At 53.2% G+C, this 17,609-nt stretch overlaps 1 protein-coding gene across 2 annotated transcripts in view; it reads right to left on the bottom strand.

Moving 5' to 3' along the window:
• Positions 1–2,313: 2,313 nt before the first annotated feature.
• Positions 2,314–17,609, bottom strand: part of PPP1R37 (protein phosphatase 1 regulatory subunit 37) — a 49,999-nt gene continuing 34,703 nt past the window's right edge. Inside the window, exons 2-13 of one of the 2 annotated variants that reach the window (XM_063112669.1) lie at positions 10,759–10,856; positions 9,002–9,047; positions 8,650–8,750; positions 7,711–7,830; positions 7,089–7,239; positions 6,801–6,956; positions 5,522–5,634; positions 4,612–4,753; positions 4,343–4,509; positions 3,482–4,238; positions 3,034–3,124; positions 2,314–2,937 (exon numbers count right to left, since the gene is read on the bottom strand). In XM_063112669.1, the coding sequence (XP_062968739.1) occupies positions 3,042–3,124; positions 3,482–4,238; positions 4,343–4,509; positions 4,612–4,753; positions 5,522–5,634; positions 6,801–6,956; positions 7,089–7,239; positions 7,711–7,830; positions 8,650–8,750; positions 9,002–9,047; positions 10,759–10,856 (1,934 nt within the window). In that variant the 3' untranslated portion in view covers positions 2,314–2,937; positions 3,034–3,041. The remainder of the gene's footprint in view (positions 2,938–3,033; positions 3,125–3,481; positions 4,239–4,342; positions 4,510–4,611; positions 4,754–5,521; positions 5,635–6,800; positions 6,957–7,088; positions 7,240–7,710; positions 7,831–8,649; positions 8,751–9,001; positions 9,048–10,758; positions 10,857–17,609) is intronic. The other variant, XM_063112670.1, reaches the window with a different exon arrangement.

Raw genomic sequence — 17,609 nt, forward strand, 5'->3', positions numbered from 1 at the left:
AGCAGATTTGCTTTACCTGCTCTCCTCCTCCATATGCTTGCTGGATGCAGGGACTGTTGAGGCCCTAGGGCGTGACAGAGCCACAAGGGCTTGGAAGGGGCCTGGGTCCATAAATCACTTGGTGAACCTGCCTGTCACTCTGAACACCCACATGTGTGACAATAACATCTCCTGTGTTAGGGTGTTGTTGAGACCTTTAAGATTTGGTTTTCATGGGTTTTTCTTGGTGGCTGGCCAGTTCAGGGATCTGAACCTGTGACCTTGATGTTGTAAGACTGCTCTAACCAACAGAGCTAACTGGCCAGCCCTTTAAGACTTGGTACAGCATGGAGCCATGTAATAAAATGGACTCTCCTTGCGTTTTCAGCAGGGGTTACCAAAACATGACAAGCCCGGGTGGCTGAAAACAGAAAATACCCGGCCAAGAGGATCCTCTCTGACTCCAGCCCTCAATCCAGGACCCCCTGAAAGTCAGAAATTCAGGAGCACTCTTAGAGTTGTTATATTTATTCCAGGGGATGCTGTAACAAAGTACAACAGACTGGATGGCTTAGAACAATAGAAATTTATTGTCTCACAGTTCTGGAGGCTACAAGTCCCAAATTAAGGGGGAACTCTTCTTTGTCTCTTCTTAGCCTCTGGTGGGCTGCTGGCAGTCTTGGGTGTTCCTTGGCGTGTAGAAAGATGAATCACTTCAGTCCTCCGTCTTTGCATGGCCACCTTCCTGTGTGTCTGTCTGTGTCCAAATTCCCCTCTTTATGCGGACACCAGTCATACTGCACTAGGGCCCAGACTGATAACCTCATTTTAACTTGATTTCCTTTGTAAAGACCCTATTTCCAAGTAAGGTCCCATTTAGAGGGATAGGGGATTAGGACTTTAACATCTTTTTTTGTGGGGGACACAATTCAACTCCTAACAGTTGAGAAGGCCCGGTTCCTCACCCCAAGCTAAATGTAGTGCATACAAAGACAAGGGGCAAGGCTAGGAAGGGAACCCCAGCCCCTCACAGGTGCCATAGGAGGGACGGACATGCACAGACCCTACCCCCAGCCCACCCCACCTGGAGGTGGAGGCAGAGGGCCAAGTTGCAGGTGAGTACCCCACACAGTTGCTAAGGGCCAAAAGCCCCCACTGAGATTAGCTTCATGGGCAACAGCTAAGACTGCTCAAAGGTCTACCAAGACCTTTAGGGGCTGTACTGACAGACCCCAACCAGGCAAAGGACTCTGGTTTCTCAGTGCCTGGAGGCAAGCACCTCTCACTCCTATCTCACCCAGAAAGGGGCTGGAATCAGGACAGCCTAGAGGGGCTCGTCCTGCACCCACCTCACATACGGCCACAGTGGGCACTGGGGGTATGGGGGAGGGTGACACCTAGAGCTCAGAGCTGGAGATGACAGGCTGGCTGCACTGGTGTCTCCCAGCTGCCTGAGGGACGGGACAGGGTGGGTTCTATGGGCTGCTGGTAGCTGTTGTGTGTGGCTTCCCCTCGCCCAAATGGGAGGCCTTACTGCTTCTCCTGGGGAGCAGTGAGGACACTTGTAGCTGCAACCGACTGAAGTGCAAACTGAAAGTGGCTTAAATAAGAAAGGTGTTTATCACCGATGCAGAAGTGGCTGGGGGCAGAGGATTCCTGGGTTTGGGCAGGAGCTGAATGACATCAGGGCTCCTGGCCACCAATGGGTTCTTGCGCCGCAATCCACGTCAGCCTCCCATACAGGAAAAAAGGGGTGAGTGGACAAGCCTTTCCTGTCAGGTGGTTCTCTCATTTCTAAAAGGTGAAATAGACTTCTCAGAGACACTCAACAGCCCTCCTGCCACAGCCCAGGCATGTGCTGGTGAAGGGAAGCAGCTGCCCAGAGAGGCTCCTGCTGCTAATTCGGGCCCTGGCACAGGCCCACCTGTACACCTGGAGCTGGTGTCGTTCTTGCTGAGCCAAAGGTGACTAAGCAGAGGAATGACCTCTGACCCTAAGTGCCATATTCAGCCTGCTGAGAACCTAAATCTGAAGCTGGAAAACATCTGGGGTTTGTCTCCTCCGAAGAAAGGGTGAGTGTGAACTGGACTGTTTGTGAGACTGCTGTACTAGGCCAGACTGTGGTGGAAGCTCCATAACCAGGAGCTGTTATGGCCCCTACGCACCCCACCCCCCAGCACCTCAGCAGGGGCACCCAGGATCAGCACAAAGCAGAGAGCAGGCAAATGGTGAACCCAGCCCCGGTTTATTAGAAAAGGTGTGAACAGAGTTGCACCAACAGGAGCAGACCCTCCCCTGCCCTCTGCCCGCCCCGCCTCCCAGCCCCCACCCTCAGCTTGTAGTGCCTCTCAGGGCGCAGCCTCAAGTGGCCTGGGCAGCAGGTCCCTGGAACCCCACTGTGCCCGCCCCAGCTCCCTGATAGATTTATTGCACTTAGGAAGAAAGTTCCAATCCTCTGCTCCCATCCCCCACCCCCTGACCCAGCCCTCACCCTGTCTGGGACTGTTCTACGAATGTCAACCACCACCATCACTCACTGCCCCTCCGATTCCATGCTCTCTGCCTGGTCCTGAGCCGGAGCCACCCAGACACCATCCCACCACCACTCGGACTCCTGCCCTCAACAGGGCAGCCTGGCCGAACAGGCCCCTCCAGAACAAAAGCCCAACCTTGTGGCCTGATGTACTTGGAGACCTCTTCCTTCTCCTCCCCCTGCCATCTGCTCTCCAGCCCAGTCTTCAAGTGGTGGACACATAAATACAAGTGCTTAAGTCAGGGCCAGGAATGCCACTCCCTGTAGCGCCTGTGCCCCTTGTAGTGTTGCTGTGGGGGAAGGAGGGTCCCCAGAATGGCCCCCACCCCCCAGGCGTCCTGGGCCTCAGGAAGGCTGGGGGTGAGGGTGGGCAGATTCTCATGGCTCTGGCCTCAGCTCATCGAAGACCGACTGGAAAAAAGGAACTTGGGGAGAAAAAATTGGGGAAGGGAGGGACTATTAGAACCAGGGCCTCCCTCAGCCACTCCCCAGCTCTATGGGCCCCCCGGCCCTCACCTCACCTAAAGTGTCACAGTGTCTCCTGCCCAGATTCCTGACTGGCTTCCAGAAGCAGCTCCTCGAGCTCCTTCTCGTTCTTGGAGCAGCTCAGCTCTGTGTGGGGAGGATGGGCAGGCGGCCTCCAGTCAGGCAGGTGGGGATGGGGTAGGCAGATACCAACCTGTCCCCATCAGCCCTACCCAGGCCAGACCCTTGGGGCCAGTACAGTCCCAGGTACCACTGAGACCAACAGATACAAGACAACAAATCTTACATGCCCGTACCCCCAGGGAGAATGCCCAGGATCCATGGGAAGCAGAGTGAGGACCAAGGACCAAGTCCCACTTGTCCCTGCTCCTTCAAGGACCATTTTAAAGAGGGGAAATAAAGCCCACCAACAGGCAGGTGCTTGCCTGGGGTCACACACGGCACCCAGGGGCCCCTGGTCACCCTGCCCAGAGCCCCTCTCACCGTGTTCCAGGCCGCAGCTGCCCCCCTTGGCCTCAGGCCCTGGGGGTGGCTCTGGGGGCAGTGCGAGCGCAAACTCAGGCTTGAGGCCGTTGGGCAGTGGGGGCCCTGACTGAGGCGGCTCCGGCTGTGACTGTGGCTGAGACTCAGATGACCCTGGGTCCTGGGTGCCAGTGGCCTCAGCTGGTGGGAGGGCAGGTGAGGCAGATGGAGAAGGAGGGGCTAAAGGAGGAGGGGAGGGAGGAGCAAGGGTCTCAGGGGGCTCCGCCCTTTCAGGTGGACTCTCCACCCGGGTCACCACAAACACCTTGTGGCCCCGGCCTGGGCTGGACACAGAAATACGCTGCTCGGTGGGGGAGGAGGGGCTACCTGGGGGGCTCTTGTCCCCAGGGCCCAGGGAGTCCATTGGGGGCACCAGGGCAGGGCAGGGGGCTGAGGGGCTCTGACCACTGCCGGCCTCACCCCTCTCCCCACCCTCCTCCTCCTCCTCCCCATCAGAGTCTGAGTCTGAGTCCGAGTCTGGGCCAGGCCCAGGGCTCGGGTTTCCGTTCTGCACCCCAGCAGCAGGCTCGTCCCCAGGCTCTTCGTGCCCGGGCTCTTCATCGGGCGGGGGCTCGGTGATGGTGATCTCAGGCATGGAGGCTGATAGCTGCAGCCGCTGCTCTTTCTCCTCCCGCTCTCGCGCCAGCACGAAGTTGCGCTTACAGCCGTTCTGGATCTCGGCCAGCAACGCCTTCTGTGTCTCAATGAAGCTCTTCACCTGCAGGCAGGAGTGGCCTGGCTAGGGCTCTCGGGGCCTGCCCACTGTGCCTGCCCTGCCTGCCCGGGGCCTCACCAGGGCCGCGGGAAGGAGCCCCTGCTCACCGCCTCCTTCTTGGGCTCGCGGTCAAGGTCCAGGCGCAGCAGTGAGTGGTTCACCTTGAGGGCCAACGACAGTGCCATTAGCCCGCCTGTCTTGATCTCGTTCTCCCGGAGGTCCAGTCTCAGGAGGCGGGGGCTCTCGGCGATGAACTCTGCCACTGCCACCGCGCCTGGGAGGGGGACCGCAGGGGCTGGCCATGGGCCCCACGCCCGGCTGGCCGCCCCACTGAGCCCAGCTGGCCCTGCTCCCCTGGCCCCGGCCCGTGCCCTACCCTCGCACGTGAGCTTGGTGGAGGCCAGGCCAAGGCGCAGCACGCTGCGGTTGCTGATGAGCCCATTCTTGAGGTTCCGCACACCCTCATTCCCAATGGGGTTGTGGCCCAGGTTCAGAGTCTCCAGGCTCTGTGTGTGCGGCTGGAAGGGATGAGGCGTGAGGGTCAAAAGAGGAACCCATTGGTGGAGGAAAAGCCCAGAAGGATGAGTCAGGAAAGAAGCTAACCAAACAACCAAACACATGCTTTTTCCTCAGCAGCGCCTGTCTGAGCACCAGCATAATCCTGCCCTGCTGCAGATCTGGGAAGGTGGAATCCCTTACGTGCTTAGAGTCTCCCCGAGGTGCCAGTCCCCTCCCAGCCCTCCAAATATCTAGCCAGTCCCTAGACTCCACAGCCTGGGACCCCCTGCCTTCATCAGAGCCTGTCAGCTCCATATTGAGGTTCAACCTGTGAGCCTGGACTTTCAGTGTCCTGAAGGACTCTGAGGGCACAGCCTTCTCCATGGGTGGCTCTTATCCTGGGTGTTGGATACACAAGTGCTCACCCTGGGGTTCTTTGTACCTACATGGCTTGCTTTAAATACTGCATAATAAAAAGACTGTAAATTCACTGAAGGCTTCTGGCAATATTTACGTTTTAGGCAAAATGTTTTCACCTTGTGCAAAGTACTGTACTGTGTACAGTGTTAGATGCAAAAAGAAAAAGAAGGGCTATTTTTCTTCAGGGAAAACAAGGCACAGCAGCTGAATGAGAGACCAAGCAGGGCTGAGAGCTTAAACAGTTCCTAAACTTGCAGGATGAGCAAGACTGGGAGCCAGGACAGCTGGGAGACAACTGTGTGACAGCTGGGGTGTGTGGTGGTGGCGGGGGCCAAGGAACCTCCCTCCCCTCTCCCGGCCCGACTCACCAGTGTCATGCCCAGGAAGGCCATGCCCGTGTGTGTGAGCTGGTTGTTCCACAGCACCAGGGTCGCCAGCCCCTTCCTCTGCTCTTTGAGGCCCTCGCAGATGTAGGCCAGACCTGGGGGAGGCCTGTGGTCAGAGCCCTGTCTGTGGTCCAGGTGATCCCTAGAGGATGCTAGTGTGGGAGTGACTACCTCTGCTCACAAGCCCCCATGGCTCCATCCTCACCTGCCTGGCCCCACAGGCTCTGGCCCTGCTGTCCTACTGCTGCCATGGTCCCACCTCGGGCTGGCACACAGCTCCCTTGATCCTTGGGCTGGGAACATTTACCCCCCAGCTGCCTCAGATCTTTGCTCAGATGACACCATCCCCAGCCAGCCTAACCTCGGTAGCCAGCTCAGCCCTCCCACCCACCGTTGCTGCTTTAATTTTCTCCAGCACACATCTCACAATCTGACAGAGAAGATATTTTACCAACTTGTCTTTGCCTCTCCTGACTATAGTATGAGCTCACGAGGGCAGATCTCTGTGTCTCACTCATAGCTGTGAGCCTGGAGCCTGGAATAGCTGTGGCACGTGGTGGATACTCAGCAGATGTGGGGTCTGGGCCTGTCGCCGTGGGGGCGGGCACTGGCCTCACTGTCCCACTCTGCCCCCTCCACCCCTTTGGGCACAGGAAGCCAGGGGATGCTGCTCAGCAGTGAGCCAGGTCACACCCACCCCTCCTCTAGGAAGAAATCGGGATCTCCCCCCACCAATATCAAACATCTAAGCTCTTCCCCACCTCAGGGCCTCTGCACTTCCTGTTCCCTCTGCCTGGATGGCTGGCTCCACTCTTGGCCTCCAGATCGCTGCCCAGAGGTCCCCTGGTGGCGGCGTTCTTCCCCCCACTGCACCATGTCAAACAGCCTGTTGACCCTTTATCCCAATAATGTTATCTCCTTCAGGGCACTTTTCAGATTATAATTACTTTAATTATTTGTTCAATACCTCACCTCATCCTCAAGGTGTTAGTTGAACTGTCCTCCCTCCAGGAAGCCCTCCTTGACCTTCAGACTAGGTCAGACACTCCCTCTGGGCTCCCTCAGCCCAGCCCTGTCCACTCTGAGTCATCACTGTCTAGGGTGGGTCGGTCTTCCCCACTAGACTGTGAGCTCCAGGAGCACAGTGTTGGGACTGTCTTGGCCACGTCTGTGTCCCCAGCACCACCTAGCACAGAGCTGAGCACAAAGTGGGTGCTGGGTGACTGGTGTTGGTGTGGGAGTGGGCAAGACCAGCACACACCTGAGTCTAGCACATGGTTGTTACGGAGGTCCAGGATCTGCAGAGAGCAGTTGAACTTGAGCAGGTTGCCCAGTTGGGCTGAGTCCTGCAGGCCATTGAGCTTGTTGTCAGCCAGGTATAGCTCCCGCAGGTTCATGTTCATCTTCAGGGCCGTGGCTAGGGGAGGGGGCAGGGAGGGGATGCGGTGACTGGCCAGGCCACCCCCTGGGTGGGCCCTGCCCGAGAGATATAGTCAGCAACCCCAGCCCATAGGCAGGCTGCATGTCACCACAGGGCCCTGGGGCTCACCAAGTAGCATGAGGGGCCGTCCTGACAGGCTGGAGTTCTCCAGGTGCAGCACCGCCAGGCTGCTGCGGATGCGCAGGGCGCGGGCCACAAAGGGTGCCGAGTGGTCCAACAAGGGCGTGTTGCGGGCATCCAGGTACTGCAGGCAGCTTGTCTGGGGGGTGGGGAGCAGGTGCAGGAGCTGGGTCAGGCCTGGCCCCAGCCCTCCCTGGCCTGGAGGACCAGCCACCCACATCTCAGCAAGTGGCAAGGCCACAGATGTCATCTAGTTTTACAGCTGGGGAAACTGTAGCTGGTGAGGGAAGGCTCGGCCTGGGGTCCTATGGTGAGCAAGGCAAGGAGCGTCCCGGACAGCTCCATCCTCTGCCTGGGCCCAGCCTCCCCATATGTGAGTGAAATGGGGTGGCAAACAGTCGACTCCAAGGGATTATATTATGGAGGAATGAAGGAGGAGGAAAAACTGCCTTGTGGGGAGAGGAGAAGCAAGGATAGGCCTGGGGGACAGGGTGCTTCTTGACACTGTTTTCCCACTGGTCTGGAAGCCAGGCCAGCATCCCCACAACAGCCCACAGCCGAGAACTCATGGAATCAGGGCCAAGGGCTGGGTGCCCTAGGAAAGCCCCACCTTGCGCATCATGTGGGCGGCAGCCTGCCAGCCCCGGGTGCCAATGTGCTTGTTGAAGGAAATGTTGAGGTGGGTGGCCGACTCGTAGTACTCAATCATATCGAAGAGGGCTGAGGCACCCTGGGGACAGAGACACAGGGCTTGGCCTTGGGTTGAGGCTGCTGTGAGGAAGGCACGTGGGCTTTGACAGAGACACAGGGGTTCTGGGTAGCAAGAGCACCTCATGGGACAGAAGGACAAGTACAGATAGGGCATCCAGCCTGGGAGGGAGGGCTGGTAGAACCCCTGCTCCGGAATCCAGCTGTGCCTGCAGTGAGATACAGCCTGCACCTTTGGGTTACAAGAACCAACCTTTCCCTTTTCTGCTGAAGCTGGTCTGTTTTCTATCACTTGCCCCCCAGAGTCCTAATTGATGTGCTATGTGACAAGGTTAGGCCTTTGCTTCTCTGGGCCATGGCCGTAGTTCTCTAAAACCCCACCCCTGGGGCCTGTGGGATCTTTCACACTGGTCTCCTGTTTCCCTCAGATCTGGAGCCAAACACCCAGGTTCCTGGGAACTTCCAAATCTGGGGAGGTGAGGACACCTAGGCCTAAATGGGGAGACTGCTTTCAGAATGTTTTTCAAACTCACCCGTGCAGGCACTGTAATCTCCAAGGGGGTTCCTGAAAAAGTTCCTTGTGGCCATAAGCCTCCCTTTCAGTCCAGCTCCCCAAGTCTCTTCCTTGCTTACAAGGGAAAGCCATTAAGGCCCCAACACCTCCCTCATCCACTCTGGTCACACCAGACGTCTCTTTCTCATCCTCCAAGAGGCCCTGCCCCTGCCCACCCCTCAGCCTTTGTCTAGGGGGTCCCCACCTCCTGCAGTATCCTCTCCCCACCCAAACCTGCAAGGGCCAGGAAGCTCAGGGAACAGTATGGGTGGTGGCGGGTCTGCTCACATCTTCATCCAGGTTCGTCTGCTCCAAGTCTACAACCTTAAACTGCAGCCTCTTGAAGACCTCTTCCAGGGCCTCACAGGTCTTGTAGTCAAGCTTCTCACCTGGGAGGAGACAGTAGTGTGTGCGTGTCTGTGGCTATGCACCTGTGAGGCCAAGCGTGTGTCTGTGAACTGTGCACTTGTGTATGGTGGGGCTCCTGGCCAAGGGAGGACAGAAGGGCCCTCTGCCCCCACATCTCCCTTGGGCCTAGCCCCTGCCCCTGGCTGAGCTCGGCTCCAGGGGCCAGTGACCCCCAGGTAGGCTGCAGCCCTCCCACTACCCAAGGGTTCCTGGCTTCTGTCCAGACACACACCTTTCAGGTCCAGACAGTCAATGCGGTGACCGAGGTCTGTGAATTCCTGGGAAAGCAGAGTGGATGGTGGTTAAGGCAGAAGACACCTGCATAGGCCAGGCTGGTCCCTGACAGTGGGGGGTCTGCTATTCCTGAAGTGAGGCAGTGTTTCAGGGTGGGGTTTGAGGAAGTGTGTCCACTGGCAGAAACCTGGAGTACAGGGCCTCACACAGCCGGATGGCTCTGTGCCCACAGGGCCTGAGGATAAGCCAGCCCTGGAGCCTGCCCCTGCCCCAACTGGATGAAGTGAGGGGTGGGCTGGGGGAGGATATCCAGGCAGAGGGAAGAGCCAGTGTAAAGGCAGCAGGACAGGAGCTGAGGTTGGAAAGACTGACGGGGCTGGGCCCCAGAGGCCTTGTGGTGAAGGCAGGACACCAGGTTCAGCACAGAGCAGCTCAGAAAAGGGTGTAAAGGCACAAGGTCAGATGTCTTCTCAGCCTCCTCCTGGCTGAGCTCACCACCCCGCCTCCCCACAGATCCTAGGTCCTGTTCTCCAGGCTTCACATACAGCACCTAGAGGTGGGTGCTGGGATGAACCCCATGCAGGAAGAGGCTGAGGCCCAGCACTGCCTAACATCTCTTGGCTAGCATGACGCAGGCCTGGTCTGAACCAGACCGGGGGCTCCAGGACCCACACTCTCAGCTACCACACTGAATGCCATCTTTCCCTGGACCTGGCAACTCACTCTTTGGAAGCCCCCATCAAACCTACCCTAACCCAGGTGCACAGAGATGGGCAGTGAGCATGGCTGCTCACACAGAGCTGTCTGAGCAGCAACAACCCTAGAAACAAGCAACCTTGGGACACTTGGAACAATCCATCCAGAAGCAGAGCACTAGGGCAGTGTCTCACCAGCGCAGTCAGGCTGGACGGGCCGCAGGAAAGGCTGCAGTTATAGTAAGACGTACCTATACAAAAATGCAAAACTACCCGCATTTCTGTGTACCTCTCAACAGTGACCTGTTCTCTTACAAATGCACAGAAAAGGCCAGAGGACTAAAACACCAAGCTGTCAATGACAGGGACTCCTGGGGAGTAGGACTTGGGACACGAAATAAGTGGATTTTGGTTTTTTATGTCTATAGTTTTTTTTTTTTTTTGGTCTTTTCCGTGACCGGCACTCAGCCAGTGAGCGCACCAGCCATTCCTATATAGGATCCGAACCCGCGGCGGGAGCGTTGCTGCGCTCCCAGCGCCGCACTCTCCCGAGTGTGCCATGGGCTCAGCCTAGTATTTTTATTTTTAAAAAATCAGATACTATATGTTACTTTCATAATTCAGACATTTAAAAATAAATATTGTATCCCCGTACCGGCCAGCCACCACCAAGACAAAACAAACAAAAAAAGAATTTCTTTGGGGGCTGACTTGAATTTCTTACTTTATATATTTCTGTACTGTTTAAATATTTATGAATAGCCTGATTAGTTTTATAACTGAACAAAAGATTTTTTTTTTCTTTTTTTTTTGTAGCCGGCCGGTACTGGGATCTGAACCCTTGATAACACTGCACTCTAATCAACTGAGCTAATTGGCCAGTTTCTCAGAGGATTTTCAAAGATGTATTTACACAGACTCTGAGTGGCCAGGATGGGCAGTGGGATTGCTTCGTGGAGCCCTCTCCTGCTGGCACGGGGGTAGGGGTGGGGGTGGGGTAGCTCCACCCCAGGGATCCCCCACCCCAACTGAGTGAGCCGCATCCCTGCCCCATCGATACCTGGAGCTGCCTGAGGAGCTTGGGGATCTGTCTGCAGTTCAGCTTCTGGCAGGCCTGCTTGTAGGCGCTGATGACCTCGTCCACGGTCACGTTCTGGGCTGCAGGCACAGAGGACCCAGGCCTGTGACTCTCCACACGCCAGGCCCCTCATAGGCCTCTACCCCTTTCTGCCCCTAGAACTCTGCCAGCACTCCCCCTCCCAGTCTTCCCCTCCACACTCCTTCCAGCTGACTGCAGAGACTGAGCTCTATCCTCCTTTTGAGGCCCCTCACTGGGCACTGCTGCCCTAGAGAAGGTGCCCTGGACCTTGCCCAAACCAAGTCAGCACCACCCCCACACCTCATCTTCCTGAGTACCTTCACAAATACCACACAACTGATAGCACATGAGTTTTCTACTTATCAGCCATCTCCCCCACTAGACTGAGAGCCCCAGAAGGACAGGGCTGGGGCTGTCTGGGTCACCGCCACCACATTCCCAACACTGTCCAGCACAGGGCCAGGCTCAAAGCAAGTGTTCAAAAAAATTTTTTTTTTTGGATGAGACAATGAATCCTTACTTCCACCCTACAAAGAAACTAAGGTCAGAGAGATGAAGAACCCTGCCCAAGGCCACACAGCTGAAGCTGGGATTTGAACTCAGCTCTTAAATGCAATGCCATGTGCCTCTCAGACTCCCCACTCCTGAAACACCCTCAACAGCTAAACATTCCCTGACAGCTACTCAGGGACAAACCTCCTGATCCCGCACACAGAAGGAGTCAGAGGAGACAGGCCCCGCCCCGGGTGCCCCCAGGGTAACAGGCAGCAGCTCACAGAATGAGTGAAGGGAAGCAGCCCAAACCCAACAGCTGGACAGCCCCTGTCCTTGGGAAGCCCACAGTTTGTCACCACGTGGAAGGTAAGGGCGAGGCTGTCTGCACAGATTTACCTTTTCTGGACATTTAATAAAAATGGAATTAAACACTGTGTGGCCTTTTGCAGCTAGTCTCTCATTGAGCATGATTCTAAGTTTCAGTCCCTTTATATTGCTGAGTAATAATTATGCAAAATATTACATTTTGTGTGTCCATTCACCAGCTGATAACACATGTGTACTGTTTTCAGTTTTTGGCTATTACAGCTGAATTTTACCCCAGGGTGACCAGGATAGCAGAAAGGAAAGGCTCTGTTTAAGCAGGGGAGGGGGAGGGTCAGACCTGGCTGTTAGAAAGATCACTTTGGGGCCGGCCCGTGGCTCACTCGGGAGAGTGTGGTGCTGGGAGAAAGATCACTTTGGGGCCAGCAGAGTGGAATGGACACGAAGGTGACAGGGCAAGCAGGAAGCAGGGCCAGGAAATGGGCTTTCTGGTGACCCTTCTCTGCCTACCCCCTGCTGCCATCCTTCCCCTGCCCCTGGGGGCCAGCAGAGCCCCCGTGGGAGCTTCTAGTAACCATCCCCATGTGACCCCCTCTAGCTTGTGCACCTCTGGTCTCATCAAACACTGTCCCATTTTCTGGGGGAGGAAACAGGTCCCGGGAAAGAAAGCTGCCTTCCTGGGGCCAGGCAGCAAATAACACTTTGCCCCTGAAAGGGGCAAACACTTTCTCTCACCAGTATGCTCATAGGTAGGGGCAGGTTGCTAGAGGAAAGAAGCTGACAGAGGCCAGGTGTCAGCCTCTCCAGAGGTCAGGTCTGGTCCCCTGCCTTCACTTCCTCCTTGGGGGCAAGCCGAGCAAAAGCAGGTGTTTCAGGGCCTGGGAGGAGCTGCAGGTGATCAGCAGCATTACCAGGTGTCAGCTGGCCCTTCTGCAAACTGAGAGGGAGCTCTCTGACAAAGGCCCATGCACTTTGTGGCCCTGGAGCCCTAGTGGGGACAGGAACTGGCCCTGCCTGGGAAGGCATCTCTCAGAACTTTAGCAGCTGCCTCAGGGCATCCAGCTAAGCCCATGCAAGCCCTGGTCTTAACAACTGGGGTCCACTGACCCCCCCAAGGGACCCATGAACTTGAGGGGGAAAAATTACCTCTTTATTTTCACTAACTGAACCGAAATTTAGCATTTCCTTTTTATTAACATAGGCCAATAAAAGAAAAAGAAAAATGTTTAGTAGGCACTGTGACTTTCTTGTCAAAAGAACTGATAGCTGTTTTCATACCATATAAGTTACTGCAGACTTTGAATGTTCATCACTACTTTGAAAACCATAGTCATTAGAGCTGCTGCTATATCCTATTATTTTGTGTGTTAATGAGGAAGAGCATAAATACTAGATTACAATCTTTAAAAGTAATTAGCTAACTGTATTTTAACTGGCATACTTTGTAATCCAATTTTATTTTCTACCTTTAAAAAGCATCACTTTCCGAAGGGGTCGCCATGATTTACTGGACACCAAAGGGTGAGAACGGATGCCCTAGACAGACACTTGCTTCAATAAAGGGCCCCCAACATCAGATGGGATAAAGTAGGGACTGCTCACATCAGATGGGATAAAGTAGGGACTGGGCACACATGGGCTGCTATTATCATCACCAGCAGTTCTCAGCATCCTAGACAGCCTACAGCAAACAAAAGACTCATAAGCAATGTCTCAAACTGCTACAGGTCCTTTAGGTGTTTAGCGCCCATGGGCCCTCCTCCAGGAAGCCCTCTCTGACTGCCCAGGCTGGGTCAGGTTCCCCGCTCTGGTTCCCGCAGCCCCCTGGGATCCACCATCCCATCCCTGTCCACTGTCCAGGGATGGGTCTGTTTCCTCCACTGAACTGCTAAACTGTGAGCTCCAAGGCAGGCAGTGGGGAGTCCTAGGCTGTCTCAGTCACCACTGCGTCCCTAGCACCACCAAGCACAGCACTGAACTTACGGTAGGTAACAAAACATATTTCCTCCATGAATGGGGTGGATGGTGGAGGATGGGAGGCACTAGAAAAGGAGGAGAGGATGTACAGCCCCTGGGGCCTGTCCCGCCCACCCACTACCTCTTCCTTTCACTGGGCCTTCAGTTTCCCCACCTGCAAAATGGAAACACTAAAGATCCCTACGGTTTCTGATAATCAACGGCTACGGATGTGGGTGTGCCGGGACCAGCGACAGGCAGAGGGCAGAATCACAGAGCTGAAGAATACCTATCAGTTCTGAGTTTTCGCAATGCTATGGTTTGAATGTTTGTCCCTTCCCAAACTCATGTTGAAACCTAATACCCAATGTGGCAGTGTTGAAAGCTAGGGCCTCTAAGAAGTGACTGGGTCATGAGGGTTCTGCCCTTGTGAATGGATTAGTCCATTCACGGGTTAATGGATTCGTGGGTTATCAAGGGATGGGACTAGTGGCTATGTAAGAAGAGGAAGACAGACCTGAGTTAGCACACTCAGCCCTAGCCATGTGATGCTCTGCACCAACTTGGGACTCTGAGAGTCCCTACCAGTAAGAAGATCCTCACCACATGTGCCCCTCGACCTTGGACTTCCCAGCCTCCAGAACTGTCAAAAATAAGTTTCATTTCTTTATAAGGTACCCAATTTCAGGTATTCTGTTATAAGCAACAGAAAACAAACCAGGACAGGCAAGTTCTTTTCCAACCCAAATCCCAATGTTCTGAGGTGTGGGGAGGAGGGGAAGGCACATGTCAATAAACCTGACCAAATGGTGGTTCAAGTTCATCCAGAAAAGATCTGTAAGAACTGCCAAGGTAATTTTCAAACAAGAAATGACTGCGTAGTGCAGGGAGGAGGTTCCATCCTATCAAGTAGTAAATCTACATGAATGAAAACTGTATGGTAACAGAACAGGACCACACAGACTGATTAAAGAACAGACAAGTGAGTTTAAAAGCAGAGACAAGTTTCTATGAGAATTCAGTGTCAAATAAAGTTGACAGATTACAGCACTAAGAAAAGAATAGATTATTCAATACATTAGCTACTTTGGGACAACTAGAGCTAACCATCTGGAGAGGCAGGTAGTAAAATTAGATCCCTTCTGTACAACATATTTCAATATATTTCAATGGATTAAATAAATATAAAATCAAATGAATGCATAAAGTTGAAGAAAACATAGTTGAATAATTAAATAACCTTGATATTGTAAGGACTATCTGGGCATAAAGGCCACCAAAGATAGAAACTACAAAGGGAAAACAAACAAACAAAAACAATACACTTACCACATGAGAGTTAAAAATTCTGTAAAGATTTTTTCAATTAAAAGGGAAATGTAACCCCATGCTGGCCAGCTGTCCCACAAAAAAAAAGGGAAATGCACAATTGGAGAAACCATCAGAAGCATAAGAATTTGTCTGACACACAGAGCACCCTCGGCCTACAGACTTTGAGCCAGAGCTTTCTCCAGGAGTGCATCAAGTCCTTGAAGCAGGAAGCCATGAGAGCGACTAGGTCTGTCCTAGGCTGTCCTGTATGGTGGTTCAAGCTCAAGTTCAAGTCCCAGCCCCTTGCTCTGTAGCTTTGGGCCATTCTCTCACCTCTCTTCAAGTTCTTGAGAATGTTTCAGCTTTCTCACATCCTAAACAGGGATAATAAAAGTACCTATTTCACAGAGTTGGTGAACAGACTAAATTATTCATGGAAAAGGCCTCGCCCCAGGACTTGCACTAGCTAATGTTTAATGGCAGCTCAGGTCAGAGTACAGTAGTCTCTCCCCTTATCCCTGGGGGTTGTGTTCCAAGACCCCCAGTGGATGCCTGAAACTGTAGATAGTACTGAACCCTATATATACTGTTTTTTTCCTATACATATATACATACATCCCTAAGATAAGCATAGTAAGAGATTAGCAATAACCTAATAATAAAATAGAACAATTGTAACAATATACAATAAAAGTTATGTGAATGTGGTCTCTCAAAATACCTTAGTTAAAAGAAAAGAAGAGGGCTGGTGGGTTAGCTCAGTTGATTACAGTGCAGCCTTGCAACACCAAAGTCAAGGGTTCAGTTCCCTGCACCAGCCAGCCACCAAAAAAAAAAGGAAAAAAAAAAATCTTATTGTACTTTACTCACCGTTCTTGTGATGATGTGAGATGATAACTGAGATGGCTACTAAGTAACTAATGGGTGGGAAGCATCTACAGCATGCATACACTGGACGAAGGGATTCATATCCCGGTAGGACAGAGTGGGACAGTGCGAAATTTCATCATGCTATTTAGAATAGTACACAATTTAAAACTTATGAATTGTTAATTTCTGGAATTTTCCATTTAATATTTTCAGACCGCAGCTGACTGCAGGTAACGGAAACTGCAGAAAGTGAATCCATGGATGAGGGGAGACTACTGCATAGCAAGGGTTGGAGATTAACCTGGCAGTGGGCTGGGCTAGGGCAAGGAGGCTGGCCCAGAGCCTGGCCTGGGGCATCAAGGGTTGGCACTCTTTAGGAACCCAGACATAGTGGCAGTTGGTCTTTGTTCTGAGGAGACTCCTGGTGAGCTCAAGGCCCAGGGTTTCTAACCTGATAACCTCCATACCACTCCAAGCTGCCACCTGACCACACCTTCAGCTGAGCATCTACAGGGTTTGGAACTAAGCTCAGCCTCACGAAAGTCACCACCAGAGCCTCGGGAGGTCACATCTGCCCACTCACTTACAGGAGGGGAAAGAGACCAGGGGGTTTGAGGTTAAGGCATCCTCAGAGAAGCTGGGGGATGGGGGGGGGGGTGTAAGGCCCCAGAGTGACTTGGTGACCCCTGGAGGCAAAAATGACAACTGCATCTTGTCCATTTCCTCTGAGACCAAAATGGAGACAGACGTAATAAAAGAACAGCAGGGGCTCAGAGGTAATCCACTGCAGCACATGCTTGGGCAGCCTGGGTAATTCCCCCCACATGGTCTTGATTTCCCCACAGCAGCACTGGCATGTCCCAAGGCCTGATGTGACACAAGTGGAGATAAAGGAGAGAGTGTTGGGTGGCTTGTGAACAACTTTATATTAATTATTGTGTGTTTATTTTACTTATGTATTAAGAAAAAAGAACCAGCACATCAAAATAATGATTTTACTAATACTATTGCTTAGAAATGGGACTAAATGTATACAAATATAAAATGAATCAATTTAAGAAAAAATAAGGAAACAACAGTACAGGTGGATCAGAGAAATAACATGTAGCATTTATATAGCACTTATGCTGTACCATGCACTACCCCAAGCACTCTGTAAACATATATGCTCAATTCCCTTAACACTGTCATGAAGTGAGAACTATTATCATCTCACTTTAGAGAGAAGGAAACTGAGGCACAGGTGGTGGTTCGATGACTTTACCAAGGTCACATGGAGAGCAGCTAGCAGAGCTGGGAGCTGGCCTAGATGGGCTAGCCCCAGGACAGGCCCCTGTACATATTTATTTGTGATGTTGTTACAAAATGATCAAGGGTGAAATACCACGAAGGTCTGGTATCTGGGGACCCTGAGACAGACAAAGCTCTTCAGACCTATACTACAAGGCCCTCCAGTCCCAGGTCATCCCACTGACTGACTTCAACAGCCTTAACCAAACCACATAGGTCACCACAGCCCAAGCAGACCAAACAGGGAGCAAGTAATGAATCGTTCCCCCACCCAACCAGCAGAGGGGCTGGAGACAGGTCTCAAGCTCAGAGCCCTTCCCTCCCGGCCACAGCTCAGCGCTGCTGATTTGCACTGTTTGCCCGGTTCTAACCTACAGGGTGTCAGCTCAGCTCACTGGGCAGGTTAGAATGAGGTAGATGAGAAAGAACACAGCAGACTGAGACAGCTCAGTCCACGGTTTAGGCTAAAGTAATTAACTGAAGGATGGAAACTCTAATATAATGAGCATAACCATGATGTTTGAGCTGCTGTATCAGGCATTTCACACCTTGTACCTCAGTATATC

This window comes from Cynocephalus volans, chromosome 10, assembly GCF_027409185.1.
Source record: "Cynocephalus volans isolate mCynVol1 chromosome 10, mCynVol1.pri, whole genome shotgun sequence".
Taxonomy (NCBI): domain Eukaryota; kingdom Metazoa; phylum Chordata; class Mammalia; order Dermoptera; family Cynocephalidae; genus Cynocephalus; species Cynocephalus volans.